Source organism: Eumetopias jubatus, unplaced genomic scaffold, assembly GCF_037043125.1.
Source record: "Eumetopias jubatus isolate StellerSeaLion01/CBP00866 unplaced genomic scaffold, mEumJub1_p1.0 scaffold_7, whole genome shotgun sequence".
In the NCBI taxonomy this organism is placed as follows: Eukaryota; Metazoa; Chordata; class Mammalia; order Carnivora; family Otariidae; genus Eumetopias; species Eumetopias jubatus.
Window position 1 is genome coordinate 124,292,835 of NW_028274813.1, and position 20,738 is coordinate 124,313,572.

The window sequence follows — 20,738 nt, forward strand, 5'->3', positions numbered from 1 at the left end:
TTTAAAAGATTTTATTTATTTGTTAGAGGGAGAGAGTGCACGAGCAGGGGGAGCGGCAGCAGAGTGAGAGGGAGAAGCAGGCTCCCCGCCAAGCAGGGAGCTCGACGCGGGGCTCGATCCCAGGACCCCGAGACCACAACCCGAGCGGAAGGTAGATGCTCAACAGACTGCGGCACCCAGGCGCCCGGCGCTCTCACTCTCGGAAGGCCACGGGGATCACTGCCCGCAACTCGGCAAGCCAAAGCTCACACATTAGGACAGGCGGCAGAGGTGCGTCTAGCTCTGCAGAGCAGCGCTTCCGGGTGGTGGAGTCTGCGCCGCAGCTGCCCTGGGGCTCCTCTCGAGTCCCTTCTGCACCCTGGTCTCCAGTCGAAGGGACAAGCGAGGCCGCCACGCAAGGGGGTCTCCAGCAAGCCCTGCTCTGGGGAGAGCTTGGACAGTGTGTCTTCTACGAGGTCTAGCTGGAGGTGGGACTTGCCAGGTTCAGGGACACGCTTCCTTTCGTCACAGCCTCCGAGCCTTCCTGGGGCGGCAGCCGTTGTGCGGGATGGGGGTGTTGTCTGTGATTGAGATCACTTCCACGCCGCCCATGGTCAGTCCCTTGATGGCAGACTGGAAGGAGCAGAAGGAACAGCAGAAATGCCATGGTCCCAGACACGATGACCCAGCACATCCACACAGGGCTTGGAGACGGACGGGGTGGGGGCTTTGATCCCTACAATCCTGACTCTGTTCTCTCCCCAGGACTCCCAACAAAACCCCTTCACCGCGTCCTCGCTGCTGTCCATTTCTTTAGGAGCACCTGCCACTTCCCACCTTGTGCTTTACGATCTGAAAACCAAGACTACCTGTAAACCCCAACCCACCTTAAGCACTACCCTTTTGTAGTGTCCTGTGCCTGGAATGTCCCCTCCCTCCTCACACACCTGGCTAATGCCTTGCTCTTCTTGAAAAGTTAGTACAGATGTCACCTCTTTGGGGATATACCCAGTGGGCTCCCAGCATTCTGGGTACGAGCTTTACTGCTGCACCCACCAGTCTGTGCTGGGGGGCCGCTTGTGACAGTCCCCCACGGAGCACCTTCCTATGCCCAGTGCCTGGCACACAGCAGGTGCTCCGTACATGTCTGATGAATTAAGCTCAGTGACCTGGGCTTGCTATTGAGAAGCACAGTAGGTTAGAAGACCAGAAAGAAACTTAAGCCGTCCTGGAAATCCAGGAGAGGGTTTGTCTACTCTCCTGACTGTGCTCAAGCCCCGTTTCTCTCACGAAGGAAGCACACACGCTGCAGACCCTCCCGGCCACTTACCAAGCGCCCTGGGCCCAGGCCCTTCACCACCACTCGGACGTGGGTCACGCCCTTGCCTGCAGCTTTCTGGAGAGGAGAGCAGGGGTTAGCGCTCCGGGGAGAAGGCACCCACCGATGTAAACGGGCAGAAAACAGGAACGGCAGTAAAGGACAGATGGTCACGGTGCTAGGCCAACCCGAGCAGAGAGCACCGAACATGTCTGATTCTGGATTTACAGCCAACTGTGATCCCTGTTAACCCGGGGCAGCACTGCCACCTGATGGAGATTTCCGAACATGGCTCACATTTTTCTCAGTAAAGGCAGAATTTTAAGGCCTCGCTTAAATAACCCACTTAAAAAGCGTTATCATTTTAAATCATTGAACATTTTAAGTGTTATCACTTAAAATTTTCTTTCTTGATTATAACAGCAGTTATTCATTATAGAAAGTCTGGAAAACACACGGAAGTCACTCAACCTACCATGCAGAAGCCACTATGAACACTGACATTTCAAGTGTATAAAATCTGTATTGTAATTTGATGATCATTAATACACAGCAAATAATATTTTGGGGCATCAAGCTTTGTTTGAAGGCCAAGGTTTTTCCTCAGGAAATACTTCCTGTTTGGCAGAACGTGAACCCCTGTAAGGCCAGCGCTATGGTAGAGCTTGCATCGGCCGGGGCCCCAGACCAATGACTCAAAGCAAGCAGCGCTCTGGATCCTCACTGGCTCTCAAAAACAGGGCTAATACTGAGCGTCTTCTGAGGATTTAAGGTAATGAATGTAAAGTGTCTGGCGTACAGTACATGGTCAATAAATATACTAATAGGAGCATACTGCCAATTTGCTTCTAGAAAGGTCTGCAACAGCTCACAATGAAATTGGTATTGCATGAGAGAAACAGACAGACCTCTTCAGATTGCCACCAAGGTTGGGGCATCGAACAAGAGTTGTGGGACACCACTGCTTTGAGAAGAAGCTTCCTCACAGCAGTCAGCCATGCGGAAACCGGGACACACCACAGAAGGAGCCAGAAAGAACACACACTTACCATGGCAGCGGCTATGCCTGCTGTTTGTGCGGCGATGCCTGTGCCCTTCTTGGCATTCCGGAACCCCTCCGTGCCACAGGAAGTGCGGGCAAGGGGCTGGTGAGTGGCAGAGACCACCTGGATCTGTGTGCTGGGGAAGCAGGGAGGCACGCAGGACATAATGACTGGTCAGGGAAGTAACAGCACTAAAGCCAGGCCCTTGCAAGCCCACGTGAGAAATAAAAAGGCACTCAGCTGCTTCCCCTTTGAGCTTCTCCGATGAATGCTTTTCGAACTCCTACAGGAGGTGTCAAGAAAGGCCAGAATCACCCCCTAAACCTCATCAAAAACAGACACGTCATATCATCTAAGGACTGCTCTGTATGGACTGCATGCTTGTTTCCCCCCAAAATTCATGTTGAAATCTTAACCCAAAACCTGATGGTATTTGGAGGAGGGGGTCTCTGGGAGGTGAGGAAGTCATCAGGGTGGAGGTGGAGCCCTCATGAATGGGGCCCCAGAAAGCTCCCTCGCTCTTTCCATCATGAGAGGACACAATGCAAAACCGGCCACCTGAGACTCAGAGGAAGTCTCACCAGAACGCCCCAACGCTGGCTCCCTGCTCCTGGACCTCCAGAACTCTGAGGAATCCACGTCTGTTGTTTAAGCTCCCCCGTTTGTGGTATTTTGTTTTAGGAGCCTGACTAAGACAAGCTGCAGAATCCGGGGTGGTTAAATGTCATCCAGAAGAAATATCTAAGATGTGATACCCTTGTTGGGCTTTTTTTCTAAGAAGTTAGGTGTTTCACATCAGGTAATTAAAAAAAAAAAAAAGGCTTTCGTTAGGGAAAGTTTCAAATATACCCAAAAGTGAACAGAAGAGTATATGAACACCCATGGACCCACCGCCCAGCTTCAGGAATTAACTCCTATCCAATTTAGTCTTGTCTATAAACTCTTGTTTCTACTCCCTTCTTCCCCCACAATGGGTTATTTTGAAGCAAATCCCAGACCCATCATTTCATCAGTAAATATTTCAGTATATATTTCTAAAAGATAATGACTTAAAAAAAATCCCATAAAACCATTATTATACCTAAAAAAGTGAGCAATATTCCCATACTGGATCATTTTAATGCTGACACTCTGTTCCATGATCACAAAACTTTTTTTAAGTGAAACTTTTCTAGTCATCTCTGACTTCAAGAAATACTTAGACATGCTTTTTATTTCCCCTTGGCCAACATCTCTGAATCTTTTGGTCTGAGGAGCTCCCTGAGGACTCTGGTCAAGAGGGAGGTAGAGGAGCCGTGCCAGGGAGGCTGGTGGGTGGACCCGGGTGCGGACCATCTGCTTGTTGGCCTGGCTACCACTGCCCTCTCCCCCTGGCAGGGCTCCCCGGGTTTTCTGTGCTGAACAGAAGCGCAGGAGAACTGCTTGTCCCTGACACAACTTCAGCAGAGGTGCTTATACAGAGAGCGCTAACCTATGTCCTTATTGGCCTGAGAAGGGGAGAAAAAGAAACCCAGCTGCTCTCACTTCGAGCTTGTCACATGAATGCTGGATGAATCCTCTGGCATCTCAGCTGTGCTCCACACGCCATCCCTGACCACCGACAGTCCCTTGTACAGTTCTCTGAATCGCTTCCTGGGCAGCCTGTGACTAAGCAATGAGCCCATCTCCCAGTGGGGGCCGGCCTGCAAAGCTGTCCCTGAGGTCAGCAAGGTTTCTGTTGCCAACATGCACCTGGGAAGGCCCCGACACTCATCTGGAAGTCACGCACTGAATCACGACTCTGTGTAGCCTTATGAGGTTGGAGGTCAGTGCACAGTGGCCCAAGGTGAGTGCTTCAAAGGGACAATACTTACAGATTTATATTTTGGTTAGTTTGTCAATAAATCATAGACTCTTAAGCCACCTCTCTTCTGTATATCTCATCCATCCTCTGTTCCCCAGTACCCAGTAACACGTAACACATGCACCCTAATAAACACTCTCTCCAACTTGTGAGCAGAACTAGGAAATACTAGTCCTAAGGCAGGCAGAGACATTTTCATGAAATCTGAAGAAACTTTATAAAGACAGAGGTGGTTTCCCAAAACAAGGAGGAGGGGCGCCAGGGGACCCCTGTATCAACAATACTGCGTGGAACGCAGGCCCCTGGGCTTGCTCTCCCCCAAGAAGGAGAAAGAAGCCCCCCACCCCGAGATCTGCCCAGGTGCTCCTTCCACTTACTTGTTGTAGGACGCTTTAATGTGTGCGATTGGGATCTCCTCGAATTTCTTTCCTGCCCACCTCAGAGGGCTCTCCTGTCCTGGAACTGGAGGGTAAATGCTGTAATTAAAGAAACACTTTAGGTAAATCCCGATTTTTTTTGTTTTAAGTCAATGAAAACCAGCAGCCCTGCACCCCGGACCAGTTCCTGGGGTAGCTGCCCCCAGTCGGTCTGGTGCTACTGCTGTACCCACGAACACTGGGCCGAGGCGGTCTTTTCTCGAGTGTCAACTCTGGACACACCTAGTGACTTTCCACTAGGAGAAAAAGAGGATCTAATCCACTCTCCCTATCTTCCTGTGTCCCTTCTAGTACATTCAGATCAGTATTTTCAATTCTCTCTGGGACACTCTGCGAAAGAAAGAAAAAGAAAGAAAGAAAAAGAAAAAGAAAGAAAAGAAAGAAAGAAAGAAAGAAAGAAAGAAAGAAAGAAAGAAAAGAAAGAAAAAGAAAGAAAGTCAAATCTCTATTTCTGGTTTCAGATGTATCCTGACTCTTTTATAAAAAAGGACAAAATAATTTTAATAATACTTACAGTATCATTACTATAAAAAAAAAATCCAGTATCCCCCATGATAGAAGTCAGCAAGACTTTTCCGTAAAGGGCCAGACAGTAAATACTTTAGGGTTTGCTGGCCACGGAGTCTCTGTTCCACTACTCAGCTTTGCCTCTTGAGTGCAAAAACGGCCATAGACAACAGTAAGTTAACACGTGTGACTATGCTTCAGTAAAACGGTATTTACAAAAAACCAGGCACCTGGCCAGATTTGGGTAGCACCCAGTTTGCCAACCTCTAGCCTAGACCAGTAGCATTCCGTGCTGGCTGAATGGCAGAATCTCGTGATTCTGATGCTTAATCCCCACCCCTCACTTCTGGATGGGGCCTGAGAATCTATTCCTAATCTATCCCCGGTGAACCAGATGCGAACCCGGGGTTGAGAACATTGATCTAGGCATTGTGCTGAGTTCAAGATCTTTCTCTATCTCGGTGTAATCTGTCCTCTGGCTACCTCTAGGTCAGTACTCTTTGTGTGCAGGTGGAGAAACTGAGATGCAAATAGGAGAACAGGGTCAGCAAGGGAAGCCAGGCTTTGGGCCTACGAGACCTGCCTCAATTCAAAGCCCAGTCTGCCACGCTGTCCTTCCTTTTATTCAAACACACAGTTGTCCTTCAGCATTCCAGACGTGAGTAAGCCTGCTGTTGCGTCCTGCCTACACGCACCAGACCCGTGTTTATACCTTCTCATGCCTCTTGAAATTCAATGGACTGCGGTTTAGAAAATACTCTATTAGAAGAGAGCCATCCTGCCACCAAGCCCCACCTGCTTTCCTAGAGATATTTTTTAAAAAACAAAACAGAAAATAACACAATGGTCTTCAAGAGTTACAAGTGTGTTCCTCCCTGCTAGGCCTGGTCTGGAGATGATTCGGCCCCTCAGCAGGCTGCCGGCTTTTCAACCTACAAACCAAGATGGAAAGTAGACGAGGCTCTGAGAGGACATCGTCATTTCCCCGGGGATCATTTCCCCTACTGACCCAGGGAGGGGGGGGGGCGGTCCAAAAACTAAGCCGACTAAAGTCTGACCATGCTAGTTAATGCCTTCATATACAGCAAGGGTTCTGAACTCGGGAGGATTTGGACCTTGAACCATTTAATTAAAGGCACAGACAAGATCAGGCCTCTAAACTGATCAGGTCCAATGTACAAACGAACGAGTGGTTCACCAGGGGGAAGCTCAGACAAAGGAAAGACAAAGCCCTCCGCCCACTGGTCTGCTGCCTCTTCATACCCGTGCTCACAATCAGGAAAACGGAGGGGCCAGGACACATGGTGTCTCTTCGGAAGGGCTGAGGACTGAAAACAGCCTCTGCTCTCTCCCGCTGAAGGTCTGGAAGGGAGGGCTGACTTCCACCGCAAGCAGCTCAGGTATGGGAGGGAGGGCAACCACCCCAAACGGACCCTGATAGTGCGCCAGACGCTGGGACCTGGGCCGGGTCCGCTGTAGTTCCATTTCCAGATAAAGAAAGCCTGGCCTCGCGGTCTGCAACCCACTTTCTAATTGTGGCTAGAGATGATTTTTTAAAAATGCAAATAAATGTAGAAAAATGCAGTGTTGATAGTCCTGGCTCACCACTCCTGTCATAATTATACGCATGGCTTCCGTAAGATCCTTCCAACTGTATGGCTTCTGTTTCTTGCCTCCTTTTCTGCAGTGATCCTGGGTCCTCTATCCTAGCCTGGCTACTTCCTCCTGTGGTCATACCTGGCTTTTGTCATTGCCATGTCTGCAACCTCATCATGACCTTGGTTTCAAGCAGCACCTCCAGGCACACCCATGCGACCCCCACTCCAGGAAGCCTTCTAAGCGCTCCGATTCTCCCCCTGGTTCACTTTCCCTCACCACCCCCAGGCCTTCTCTTCTCTCCCGGCCTCCAGTAAGTTTCATGACCAAATCACTATCATCGCTCCCTTGCATACCCCCTCAGCCCTCCGCCTCCTCTTACTTCATCATACCTTCCTGGCACTCCCCAGCTCTGGCTGAATCCATCTCTCCAGCCACTCTGAGCCTGGGCATGCCTCTGCACAGCTGGCTAGAGAAAAGTCCACACCAATGGTGACTGGGCTCTCTATCTAGCATGGTTTCTCAACTTCAGCACTACTGACATTTTGGGCACGATAATTCTTGGTGGTGAGGGGCTGGCCTGTGTGTTGTGGGGTGTTCAGCAGCATCCTTGGCCTCGACCCTAGTTGTCCCTCCACTGTCCTGAGTTGTAACAACCCCCAGATGCCTGCAGATCTTGTTGAAAGTCCTCTTGGAGGCCAAATTGCCCCAGTTGAGAACTACTGCTTTATTTTGATGACTTCTAACATCAAGTGGGCCCTCGGCACTGGATGCATGTCCCCAATTCAATTATCCTTCCACTCTCCTGGATGACTACTTTATACCTTCCTTTGTCTACTGAAGCCTCCACCTCCCTCCTGTCTCCTCACGGCCAGCTGATGACCTCCGTAGAGAAATACAAGCAATCAGAGTTTCTCCCAGCTTCCACTACCAGACATCTGTGCCCACAATCTTTGCCTTCTCTCCTCTTATGATGCTCCACTTGTCAAGGACATCATTCCAGCAATGTTTCTACCCCGTATCATCCCATCAGCAAAACATGCTGTCATTTCCCCAACCTAAAAACAAACAAAAACCTCTTTATCTCAAAGCCTTCCTGAGCTATTGCCCATTTCTCTACTCCCTCTCAAAGAACTGACTACACTTGACGTTTCTTTCTGTCTTCTATTCTCCTTGAACTCACTCCAATCAGACTTTAGCCCTATTATTCCGCCAAAAATGCTCTAGGCAAGGTCACCAACCAACTCACCATGTTAAATCCAATGAGCAGTTCTGTCAACAGCACAGTGACTTATCATAACAACATCTGACACAGCTGATCTCTCCAGCTTTGAACTACATTAAAAAAAAAAAAAATCCCTCTATGTTTTATTACTACCTCTCAGGAGTTTCCGTCTTTGTTTTTTTGCCGATTTTTCCTCATCTCCTAAATTTCTAAACGTTAGAGGGCTCTAGGGGTCAGTCCTTGGACCTCTTCTCTTTATCTCCATTTACTCTCTTGATGATCTTGTACAGTCTTGTGGTTTTAAACATCATCGATATGATGAATCTTCCAAATATGTGTCTCTAGCCCCGATCAGTCCCCTGAACCCCATTTCTAAAAGCCTACACTGTATCTCCATTGGATGTTAATTTTAAGCAAAGCCAACCTCCTGCAGCCTCCCCCATCTTAAGAAATGATGACTCCACCTTTCCAGCTGCTTAGGCCGAACATTTTAGTGTTCCTTCCTTCCTCTCCTTTTCTCACACCTTACATGAACACATCCTGTTGGCCCCACTTTCTGTATGTCTTACTCCAAAAGCTGTCATCCTGGTCCAGGCCACCATCATTTCCTGCCTGGATTATTTCAGAAATCTTCTAACCTCTTAGAAGACGTCTCCCAGCTTCCATCCTTACTTCTCTACAGTTCAATATTGACACGGCAGCCAAAGGGACTCTTTAAAATGAAGCAACGTCATTTCAACCCTCTATTCAAAATTCTCCAGCGGCTTCCCATCTCACTCTGAGTCAAAGCTGAAGTCCTCACGAAGTTCTACAGGCTGGAACAGAGCAGCCCCGCGTGTCTGCTGCACCACTCATCCCCTTCCCCCCATCTCCTGTTTTACTCCTCACTCCACACTCACCTCCTTGCTATTCCTCCCAAACACTAGACACTCCCTCACCATCTGTCATACCCGCATGTTTTATGTGTTTTCTATTTACTGCCACCTATCCGCTAGAATTTAAGTTCTACGGGGGCAGGGTGTTTTGGGTGTTTGGTCACTGATGTGTCCCTAATGCCTTAAAACAGGGCCTGACGTTGTTGAATGACTCCAACAGGATCTTGGCTTAAATTCCTTCAGGAGCTCCCCACTGTCTACAGTGGGAAGAGTGTGAAAGTCGCACTGTTACAGATAAGACCCTCAGCTTTCTGATTCCTTCTCTTGCTGGCCTCATCTGCCATCACACACACAGCTGAATATACCATATGCTTTCATACTGCATGCCTTTACACAGAATATTAGCTTTGCCTAAAATCATCTCTTTCATGTTGTCCAGCTGAACTCTCATTCAGTTCAGTTCTCAGCTCCACACTATCTTCCTAGCAGTCTTGCCTGATTTCCTCAGGAGTAAGACACTCATTCCTTCATACTTCCAAGCAACCAGGTCTTACCTCCAGCACACTACTGACCAGATTATGCTGAAAATGCTTGCATGTCTGTCCTCCCCCGTAGCCTGTGACCTACTCGTGGGGGAAGAACGATCTTTTGTATTTGTATTCCCAGTACCTAGCACTAGTGCCTGGCGCCCAGCAGGTTTTCAGTAAACATTTGTTAAATGGATGTGAATGCACATAGGGGTGGTGGCACCGATGGAAAGCAAGGGGCCAGTCCCTAGGGCTGAGCACAAAATCCACCCTGCTCCAACTCAATAATCGACACCACAGCGTAGCGCCCCCTGCCCCCCAACTCCCATTTTGCATCCGAGGCCCAGGGAAGGTTGTTAGTCTGCCGTGATACCCCTCTCAGAGGGAAAAAGTGATATTTACTATACACCTCCGACATTCACTCATTCATTCATCAAACTGTTCATAGAGCGCCCACTTTGTGCCAAGGTTCATCTCATTTGATCCTCGCAAACTCTCTCGGCATCCTTTCCATTTGTAGACGAGAAAGCTGGGGCTCAGGTACTAATTTGCATAAGGTCCCAAAGATGTCAAGTGGCAGAGTTGGGAATTCACTGGTTCTCGGGCCCTGGACGGCCGTGCCGGTGTCCCGAGGGCTGGGCTTAAGTGGCCCTCACCTGAAGCTGCTGCGGCTCGAAGCCGGAGCCGCCGCCTTCTCCTCAACCTCCTGACTGGCCGCCGCGTCTTGCAGCTGCTGGGCGCCGGTGTGGATGGTGGAGGCTGGCGCCCCAGCCACGACCCTGCGGAGAAGAAAAGCTCGGTGAGGTCAGGCTTAAAGGCCACTGCAGTCCAGGCGGCTCAGGGCTCAGGGACACAGGCAGGAGCGCAGTCGTGTGTTTGTGTGTGTGTGTGCGTGCGCGCGCGCGTGATCATTCTTACCTGGGCGTCGGTGGCCAAGCCCACCGCCGCAAGAGCCAAGACCCCGTCTTCCGTACAACCTGCATGACTTGGATTGACCCCCGTCAGCTTCCGTCCGCGGCGACCGCGGAACCTGGCTCAGCTGCAGCGGCGCCCCGCACCACGAGCGCTTGTGGGGGACGGCGTAGAAGGAAAGTCATCTCATTCCTCTTCATAAGGTCCACTAAAGATTTTTATTCCCATTTAAACGCTCTACAATAACTATCGTTTCGAGTGTCAACTGGAAATTTCTTCCCTTTCCCCTAATCTTCTAACATGAGATCTTCGCCCACCCCTCCATATTGGAATGGTTCGTTCTAATTGGTCACCGGACAGAACTCTTTCCGTCTTGCCGCTCCCGCGCTGCCTTGTGGGAGCATGGGATTGGCCCAGGAGCCCGCAGGGGGCCGCGGTACATTGTGGGAGGGTAGAAGAATGGCGGCGTGCGTAAGGCAGACTCTGTTTGGGGTGGCGAAGGGCTGGCGGCGGTTTGAGGGGCTCTGGGCCGGTAGCCTGGGTTTTCGCAGCCTGGGCCTTGCGGCTGCACCCTCGAGCAGCGGGTCTCCATGGCGCCTTTTGGGCGCGGTGTGCCTGCAGCGGCCACCGCTGGTCTCGAAGCCGCTGACTCCATTGCAGGAAGAGATGGCGGCTCTACTACAACAGGTAGGATTGAGGGGCGGCTAGCCGCTTCGAGGTCCTGTTGGGGAACCAACAGAAGCACGTGGGCCACGGTTCGATCCCGACTCCGGCACCGGTCTGAATGACCTCGGGCAAGTCACTTCACCTCTCTGAACTTCAGCGTACTCGACCTGAGCATCGGTGTCCACCTTACTGGGTTGGTTTGGTACATAGAAGGCGTTCAATAAGTTTGTTTTCATTGGCTGTCTTTGTTGTCACGTTAGGCAACCCTTTAGAGTTGCTTTTCTTTTTCATTGAACACACTAGGTATGCGGTGGTGAACAAGACGACTTAGTCCCTATCGTAGGTAGTCGATAATTTAGAGAGGAGAGAGTCTGTGATGTGGTGTTTTAGGAGAAGGTAGTGGGCACATCTATAAGATGACAGTGATAAAGTCTGTCTGTGGGAGTGGCAAGTGAGGAAACGGGCAAATATTCAGTGTAGTGGCCGTGAGGGGCTCAAATCCCAACAGGTAGTGATTGAAGGTTGCTGTTTCCCTAGAATCTGAGATGTTTTTTGTGTTGGCTACTGGGAGCTCTAAACTTTGCCTCGTACTTTTTACTTGGTTTATAAACTTATTCTGTAAATAGCTTATTTTATAGATAATCGTTTATCACGTGTTTTGTATAGACAATGTGCTAAGTGCTAGAGATGAGTAAGACAGACATGCCTCTGGTTCTCAGAGTGTTCAGTCTAGTGGAGGTGGGCTGGTCAATAACCAAATAATCATATGACTGTATAACTGCAGACCCTGCTAAGTGTTATAAAGGAAGACCCAGGGTACTGTAAAAAGTCTTAACGGGGACATCTAATTTGATTTTATGGGGAGTGTCAAGGAATATCTCCCTAAGAAAGTGATATTTAAATTGAAATCTGAAGGATGAGTAGGAATCTCCTAGGAGAAGAGCATGAGGGGAAACATTCTAGGAAGAAGGAACAATATCTGTAAACTCCCGAGGCAGGGAAGTCCATGGTGAGATCAAGGACTGACAGGACTGGAGTGTGGTTAAATGGGCAGGCAGTGCCTCTCCCAGTCCTCTGTTCTTTGTAGCAGCTTGACCTCCAATCACATTCTAACATTTTAGCAAATGTGACTCAAGCCCAAAGTGCAGGTGACTTTTTTTTTTCTTCTTCTTCTTCTTTTTTTTTTTTTTTTAAGATTTTATTTATTTATTTGATAGAGAGAGACACAGCGAGAGAGGGAACACAAGCAGGGGGAGTGGGAGAGGGAGAAGCAGGCTTCCCGCTGAGCAGGGAGCCCGACGTGGGGCTCGATCCCAGGACCCTGGGATCATGACCTGAGCCGAAGGCAGACACCGAAGGCAGACACCCAGGCGCCCCTTCTTTCTTTTTTTTCTGTGGTGTTTTGATTGTATGTCTGGTTATGCTGGGTGGTAAACTTCTGAGTATGTCAAGTGTGCTATAGCTTTGTTTTCTATTCTGCTTGTTTTTTGTTTTGTTTTGTTTTTTGTCCTTTTTATTTTCCCAGATTGAGGTAGAGAGAAGTATGTATTCAGACCATGAGCTTCGTGCTTTGGATGAAGCCCAACGACTGGCAAAGAAGAAAGCTGACTTGTCTGATGAAGAAGAAGATGAACAGAATATATTGCTGGTGCAGGATTTGGAAGATGTATGGGAGCAGAAATTTCTACAGTTTAAACCTGGAGCTCGCATAACAGGTTTGTGGTCTTTTCAGGCCAGCAAGAAATAAAGAAAAGGGGATATTTAGGTTCCCAGACAGAGGACATTTGCTTAGCCCCTGCTTTGTATTTTAAGTAGCAGATGATTGCAAAACTTCTTTCAGGTGGGAGAAAAATAAATTCTTTTCCCTGTTCCTCATTTCCAACCTAATATAATTTTTAAAGGCCGATGTTAGTTTTGAGTGGGAGCTAAGGGTGTTGTGATAACCTATTCTCTCTCAGTTAAACTTCATGAATGTTATTTGAGTTTACCTCCGAGTTTGGGAGTGAGAGTGGGGGGAAATTAAGCCTTTCCCGCTAGGGTTTCCTGGGTTTCATCTGAAATCTCTCCTAAAGCAGAGGATTGAGTTCTCTTACCTTTGTTTCACAGATGGAAACTGAAGAACAGAGAAAGCAGGGCCAAGTTAAGTCAGTAATAGTTAGTGTCAAAGCCAGTGAAGTGGTAGTGTTTGAAGTAGTGTGCGTATAGCTTCTTTTCCAACGGCTCAAAGTACCTTGCGTTGTGCTCTTCAAAGGAGAAGTTCAGCTTTTGGTTTTCTCTTCTTCTTACACTGTAGTTTTCTTAAGATTGTGAGACTCTACCCTGAAAGGGGTCTGAATTAGAGAGATGGGTCAGGGTCATGATTTGATTATACGAGGGTAAAGGTTATAGCTCTACCTTAAAGGAAGACTGTAAAAACTCTCTTCTCCTTGGTTCTGGCAGATCACAGTCTTTTTGTCTTCTCTGATCCCCTTTTCTTCACAGAAGCCGATAAAAAGAATGACAGAACTTCACTGCACCGGAAGCTAGACAGGAACCTTGTTCTCTTGGTCAAAGAGAAGCTTGGAGACCAGGATGTTTGGATGCTTCCCCAGGCAGAGTGGCAGCCCGGGGAAACTCTCCGGGGAACAGCGGAGCGAACCCTGGCCGCACTCTCAGGTGAGTTCTCTGCCTCTATCTGAAGCTCACAAGACTCCCTTCACACTCAGTTGTGGGATTTGCAGACTGACTTGTGAGGATGGCTGGAAGGATTGGAAGTGTGTCGTTAACGGGAACTTTGAAATCTATAAAAATTTCACCTAGAAAGAATTTTAGATCAGGTGAGAGACTTTGTCCCACTGAGATTTTAAAACTCTCTTTTCTTTTCTTTCTTTCCTTATAATATGGCATGTTGGTCTTATTGATGGTAGAAGAAACAATTCTTTCTTTCACTTGTAAAAAGTGTTTGCTTTATTGAACTCCATATTTTTTTCCATCCCTTGTGCGGGTTGAACTTTTTTCCTCCTAAAATCTACTTTTTCACTCGCTAAATAATATCCACCACAGTGGCTGCTTCTTCTGAAGGGAAAGCATGAGGTCTGACAACAGGATTTGATCTGGAAGTTTTAGTCAATGGCTCCTTCATAAAGACTCTGCTTGGTCTTAGCTCCAAGCCTGGGGAGGTTGGTAAAACTGTTGGGTTAGCTGAGTAGGTCCTCTTCTTTGGCCTTTACCTCCTCTGCGGAGCTCCAGAGTTTGGTTGTAGGTCCTTCCTCGTCTCGTGCCTCTCTTTGAACAGGCCGGTGTTGTGTCGGGGTGCTTCTTCGTGGTTTCCTCATTCAGCAAATTTAACAACTGCTCTCGTACCTGAAAAATGGAGAGCTTCAATTTCTGCTCAGTAAACCTTGTTGTCTCCCCAGCAAAGTACAAAACGTTCATTTCCAGGTTTCCACAGTTGGCATATTCCACAGGAATAGATAATTCTAGTACCTTCTCGGGTTTAATTGGCCCACATCTTCCCTTGAGCCCATGATTGTAAGATATTTTATTGTCATGGGTAGCCATCGTGGGTCCTACTCACCTTCTCTTTAGTGGCATTTCTGTCTCTGTTTGGAACACGAGTGGAACAGTTCAGACAGGATTCCAGTCATCAGTATTTACAGTCAAATGTTTTTCAGTTTTTACACCACTGAAAGCTTCATTATTTATTGTTCATAAAAATCATCATGATTTGCTGTTTGGCTTTATCTTTTCCCACGGTTTTGATTAATTTAATATATGGATTATTTGAGGAAGTGGATTTTATTTCACCTCTTCAGAGGATGGATCTTTTCCTGATCTGCTCTGCATAGAGTTACCATTTTTTTTTCTTTTAAGCAACATCATTGTGCTGAGAACTTAAAAGACATGAAGTGTGTTTAGTTCTTTCATATCTGGAATGTGACCTTTCACTCAGGATTCTCTCTTTAGCCCATACTTCAGATCCTGAAGAAGTACTCGGTCTCTCAGAATGTCTCTGTCTGGGTAGTCCACTGCCTTCTAAAATTGACTTTTGAATTTTGAGTGTCTCTTTGCAAATGAGGACATTTTTCATTTTTTGGCAGTCTCCTGTCATTTTGAGAAAGATGTCTTGGTGACTCAGTATTTGACAGTCTGTTATCCCTGATAAAGCTGTTTCTGCTGTGATTTAGGTTCTGCCCCAGGGCCCAGCACAGGGGCCACCACCTGGAAAGTGCCTAGAGGCTTATTTGCTTATCTTAAAATGGTTGGCTTGAGGGGCACGCATTCAATTCAACACACATCTCAGGGTCTGCTAAAACACCCCCGGGGGACGCAGGCTGGCAGGCACCATCCCTGTGCTCTCCTTGTCCTTGCTGAGATTTAAAAATTTAGTGTGTACTTTCAAAATTGACATCCTCCTGCTCTCAGCCTGCACCTCTTATCTTTGCGGCCTTGCTTACTGGCCTGACACTTAATGCATTTACCCAACTAGAGACCTCGGAGTTCGCTTTGACCTCATTCTGAGGTCCTGAAGTTCTCAAGTCCTGCCTGGTCTGTTCTCAGTATTTCTTTCTTTATTCCCACAGTGGTAGCTGTCACCCTTTTTGCTTCTCACCAGATCAGGTTTTCTCATCCTTGGCACTGTTAACATTTGGGGCCAGGGGATTCTTTGTGGGCGCTGTTCTGAGCATTGTGGGATGGTTGGCAGCATCTCTGGCCTCTGCCCACTAGATGCCAGTAGCGCTAGCCCACCCCCACTCCCCCTAGTGTAACAACCAAAAATGTCCCTAGACATTGCCAGATATTACCCGGGGAGTGAAGTCACAGTGGTTGAGAACCATGGCGCTGGACCTTTGAAGTGGATGCTAAATAAGTTCCCCTTTGCTTTCATGTCATGCTCCTCAGTGCTTCCAGAATGACCTTTCAAACACTTCTCTGCCTAGAAGGTTTCCCATAAAAGTTCAGACTTTCAAGCATGGCCTACAAATCCATTTGCTCTGGTCCTGAGCTTGCCAGTCTTCCATCTGACCACATATTGATGTATAGTCTGAGTTCCAACCTAGCAGACCTTCTTCGTTCCTCCAATAATGTGGTCATTCATGCATCTCTTCTGTGGCGTGCTGGCCTCTGACTGGAACAGTTTACTCCTCCTTGGTCTGACTACTCAGTTTTGAAGACTGAGCTTGTACATTATACCTTCTGTGCTGGAACCTTCTCCAAGCCTCCAGGTAGACAGAGCTACTCCTCCCTCTAGGTTCCCGTAACCTTTATGTGTGTGCCTTTATTCACTTCATGCAGCAAACATTTACTCCGAGCCTCCCATTTGCTGGACACCGTCCAGGCAGTGGGGTCACCGTGATGAACAGGACACTACCCCTGTTCTGTGGGAGCTTACATTCTAGTGGAGAATACGCTCTTTCACTTACTGCATTGCCCGGTAATCTGTGAATTGACACATTTCTCCCCCCCAGCTAGAATTCTGACTCCCTTAAAGGTACGGAGGACAGTATCATCCCCATCATCCCAGCTCTCAGCCTGGCTCACAGTAGATGCCCGCTGAGTGTTTATTGAGCATGTAGATTTGACAGTATCAACAGTGCTCTCTTGGCCCTGTCACCAGCACAAGCACCTGCTAACGAAGCAGCGGCAGGGAGTGCCCCCTTGCTCCTTCCTCACGAGGGCCCCGTGTGGCCTGCGAGAGCGGGAGCGAGACAGAATGGAGTGGGTGGGGATCTTCGCGGTTCTCCCATGGCCTCAGCTGCCCCTGAGGAGGTGGCATGTGGGTTTCTCACCGCGATCACTGTTCGGATGCTCAGCTTCCCTCACACATACATGATGGATGCTCTGCTCTCCCTCCCGTGCCACGTGGAAAGGACTTCCACCTGGGAACTCACTGTCCTCCTTGTAACGTTCCTGCTGTAATAAATAGATGTGAGAGGAAACCTACGAACGACGTACCGCCGTTAAACAGGTGCATAACAAAGAAAACATGTTGATTTATTGCAAAGTTATTAAAATGGCAAATAATAGAAAATAATGAAAATGGCCAAGAAAAGCTCAAGAAATGTAAAAATTGTGTGTGTGTGCGCGCGCGCATATGTATATACCTACACGTAAAAGAGTCCATTTATTTCCTCCCCGCTGGCACCTCACTCCCAAGTCCTTCTGCAAGATGGAATTCCTCGAGGTGGAATTAATGGCCAAGGATGGACGCATTGAAGTTTTCCACGGGTACTGCCCAGTTGTCCTGCGGAATGTACATACCCGTTGGTCTAGACCCCACCAACACATGGACTTGTCTCTTCAATTTTTGCCTATCTTGTTAGTATAAAATGATCTCTTTTGGATTAGCATTTTCCTGATTGTTAGTGAGATTGACCATATTTTCATGTGTTTACTGGCTACTTGCATTTCTTTGTGGTTCTTTGCCCAGTTTGTAATGAACTATTTTTTTCTTCTTGATTTGACTGTATTTTTAACCCGTTTTTCCAGATTATAGAAAAATAAGTATATATTCAGTGAAACAAGTAGAAAATTCAGGAAAGTATAAAGTATAAAGCGAGTGTAATTCCACCACTCACAGATACCCCCGTTGGCATTTTGTGTTGTAGGTGAGCTCACATGATATATCACTTCCTCCTCTGAGCCAATAGTGGTTTTTTTGTTTTTTGTTTTTTTAGTATTGAGAGAAGCAATTCGTTATATATGGTGAAAAGAAAATTATCAAAACAGTGTCTAGTAAATGTAATACAGGGTGAGAAGTAATTTTCCTGTTTCAGAGACATCCCCTGTTAACAGTTTTTGGTGTATCCGTTTATTTTTTATTTATTTAATTTTTTTGGTATATCCTTTTAGAAATTGCAAGTACATACATACTTCATCTGATTTTTCTCCCCCACATAGTAGGAGAATGGTTATATACCTTCATTTCTCTTCTGTGCAGCTTTTAAGCATCTTTGTCTATCAGCATGTGAAGCCATACCTTAACTCTTTCTAACCCCAGCATACGATTTCATAATACACGTGTGCTGCATTCACTTTACCAGTCTGTTGCTTTTACAAGTAAGCTGTAATGAGCGTCCTTGCATAGTCATCTTTGTGCATGTGGGCAGAGAAATGTATCTGGGAGGATCCAAGTTCTAGAAGCAGAGTCACTGGATGAATGGGTACACATAATTAAAATTGGTAACTTTTTTTTAAAGGATTTTTTTTTTAAGATTTTATTTATTTGAGAGAGAGAATGAGAGAGAGAGCTCATGAGAGTGGGGGAGGGTCAGAGGGAGAAGCAGACTCTCTGCTGAGCAGGGAGCCCGATGCGGGACTCGATCCCGGGACTCCAGGATCATGACCTGAGCCGAAGGCCGTTGCTTAACCAACTGAGCCACCCAGGTGCCCTAAAATTGGTAACTCTTGCCAAAGACAGTGGTTCACACTAATCTCTCCCCCTCCCGATGGTGTGAGAGTGCCCATTTTTCTCTTGTCCTTGACAGGCGGTGGACAGCTCCAAGTTTTGGGACTTCAGTAATGACATGTTGTTGTTTGAATTTATATTTCTTCAGTTGTTAATAAGATTGAACACCTCTTAATGAGGTTATAGGTCAGTGGTATTTATTTTTCTGTGAACTCCTTGTTCACATGCTTAGTTCTCTTTTCTTGTAGATTTGTTGGTTTTTTCCTTGGTACTTCTTGTACTTGAAGACATCCTTCCTTTGTGGAGTGTGTTGAAAATATTTTTCTTAGCGTGCCATTTTGTCTTTGACTCTTATGCTTCGTTTTTCCTTGTAGAAGGATTTAGTTTTATGTAAATAAATAGTTTTTTCTTCTATGGATTTTTAAAATCTTGTGTCTTGGTGAGGGCTTTCCCTCTCAAAAATTATATGGAAAGTGTCCCACGTTTTTTTCTAGTACTCTTTCGGTTTTTTTTTTTCTTTAATGAAAAATTTGAAAATACAGAAAAATTCAGAAAAGATTAAACATCCATGAAACCACCACCCAGAATATACAGTCTTTTTATGAAAGTGAAATTTCTGTTGTTAAATCTTTGATCCGTGTGGTATCATTTTTGATGTGAGGACTGAGGTTGGTAGAATCCAGGTTTATTTTTCCTGTTTAGCTAGCCGGCTCTCCAAATGCTGTCACTCTGTCTGTCCTTTCCCCTTTCCTTTGAAATGGCTCGGTTGCGGTTAACCCTTTGTTACAGATTCTAGATAATATCCAGCCATGTGTCTTTGTCTTTTAACTTTGGGTTACCGTGTTTTCACCCCACAGAAGTCAAATTGGGTCCTTTTTATGCTTTTCAAGTGACACTCCCTTTGAAAGGCTAATGAGCTTTGCTTTGCAGATACTGAGTGTCTTGGTCCTTCATCAGCAGACGGTGGCTGGGCCGAGTCTGGAAGCTTGGTGCTCTGACTGCAGGTAGTGGTCTCTGAACGGCATCGCTGACTTCAGTCTGAGGGCAGTAGCTTGGCACATGGGATGGACCCAGTGAATCTGGAGCCCGTGAGCCCGTGGATGGAGAGGGGGACAGGCTCTGCAGGAATGACCCTCGTCCTCGCTCTCAGGGATTGCTTTGCCTCGCGCTGGAAATGGCTCTCGGAGACCCCCAGTGATTTGGGGAACCCGAGTCAACAGGTGGGTGCATCCTCTTCCAAATGTTCCCGTCTTCCCCTCAGAAAACAACCTGGAAGCCAAGTTCCTGGGAAATGCCCCCTGTGGCCACTACAAGTTCAAGTTCCCTCAAGCTCTGCGGACAGAGAGTAGCCTCGGGGCCAGAGTGTTCTTCTTCAAAGCGCTATTAACTGGAGACTTCTCCCAGACCGGGAAGAAGGGCCATCATGTCTGGGTCTGTAAGGAGGAGCTGGGTGACTATTTGAAACCGAAGTACCTGGCCCAGGTTAGGAGATTTCTCTTGGACCTCTGACGGGCGGTGCTGCCAGTGGACGATCCTCGACCAGGCCTGTGGTCGGGACCTCGAGGACATTATGTGCTTGTCCCGTCTGTGCAGGGAACAGCATGCAGCCAACTAAATTCAGAGAAATAAACGAGTTTATCATCGTGTGGGTCTCAGCTGATTTGTCCTTTGAGGACGACTGGCTTTTCCCTGTGCAGAGAGCGCTGTCTCTTAGGGTGATTTCCCTTGTTTCCAGGCTGAGAGTTGAGTGTTGCATTACCTCATAGTGAATCAGTTAGCTTCCTGGACCCAGAAAGAGAGAACCGAAGGAAATGAATTGACCTTCTAAAAACCCTGAGTTCTGTGAAAACTTCTAGGCTCATGCAAAGAAACCTGTTCTGTGCAGTTCCTTAGCCATTAGCCATTTTGTGTTTTCCTCACTTTGTATTTGATAGGAAAGTGTATCTGCCTAGCCTAGGAAAATTTCTTCCTTTTTTTCTTCTCTTTTTTTTTTAGATTTTATTTTTATGAGAGAGAGAAAGAGAGAGCACGTGCGCATGCAGGAGTGGGGGGATTGCAGAGGCAGAGGGAGAAGCAGGTTCCCAGGGAGCCCGATGTGGGGCTTGATCCCGGGACCCTGGGACCATGACCTGAGCCGAAGGCAGATGCTTAACCATCTGAGCCACTCAGGTTCCCCCTTTTCTTCTCTTTCTTGTTTTTTTTTTCCTTCATTCTTTTTTAATTTTTAAGCACTATTTAAGCACTTTAAAACTCCTATGGGTTTTGAAACAGTTGTGTGAAATAAGCAGGGTCCGATTGTCCCCTGCATTTTACAAATGGGGAAATCATGGCTAGATGGGACTCAGCTAAGAGTCTGACGTCACTGATGGTACAGGAGGAGAAGGCTGATCTCTTGCTTCTGGGCTGGGGCTCTTGAACCCCCC

General features: G+C 47.3%; 2 protein-coding genes and 1 pseudogene across 2 annotated transcripts; 1 reads left to right on the plus strand and 2 right to left on the minus strand.

Annotated features, from left to right (window-relative positions):
• MRPS11 (mitochondrial ribosomal protein S11) lies at positions 1–10,586 on the minus strand. Its single transcript, XM_028122204.2, has 6 exons — positions 10,269–10,586; positions 10,007–10,129; positions 4,561–4,659; positions 2,347–2,476; positions 1,310–1,375; positions 1–612 (listed from the first exon to the last, which is right to left on the minus strand). The coding sequence occupies exons 1-6, from the start codon at positions 10,331–10,333 to the stop codon at positions 505–507; spliced, it is 591 nt and encodes a 196-aa protein (XP_027978005.1). The 5' UTR covers positions 10,334–10,586; the 3' UTR covers positions 1–504.
• Positions 10,587–10,664: 78 nt separating this feature from the next.
• On the plus strand, positions 10,665–19,959 carry MRPL46 (mitochondrial ribosomal protein L46). Its single transcript, XM_028122192.2, has 4 exons — positions 10,665–10,949; positions 12,454–12,643; positions 13,410–13,583; positions 19,577–19,959. The coding sequence occupies exons 1-4, from the start codon at positions 10,665–10,667 to the stop codon at positions 19,822–19,824; spliced, it is 897 nt and encodes a 298-aa protein (XP_027977993.2). The 3' UTR covers positions 19,825–19,959.
• Positions 14,030–15,745, minus strand: LOC148163990 (tudor domain-containing protein 3 pseudogene; annotated as a pseudogene).
• Positions 19,960–20,738: the final 779 nt, after the last annotated feature.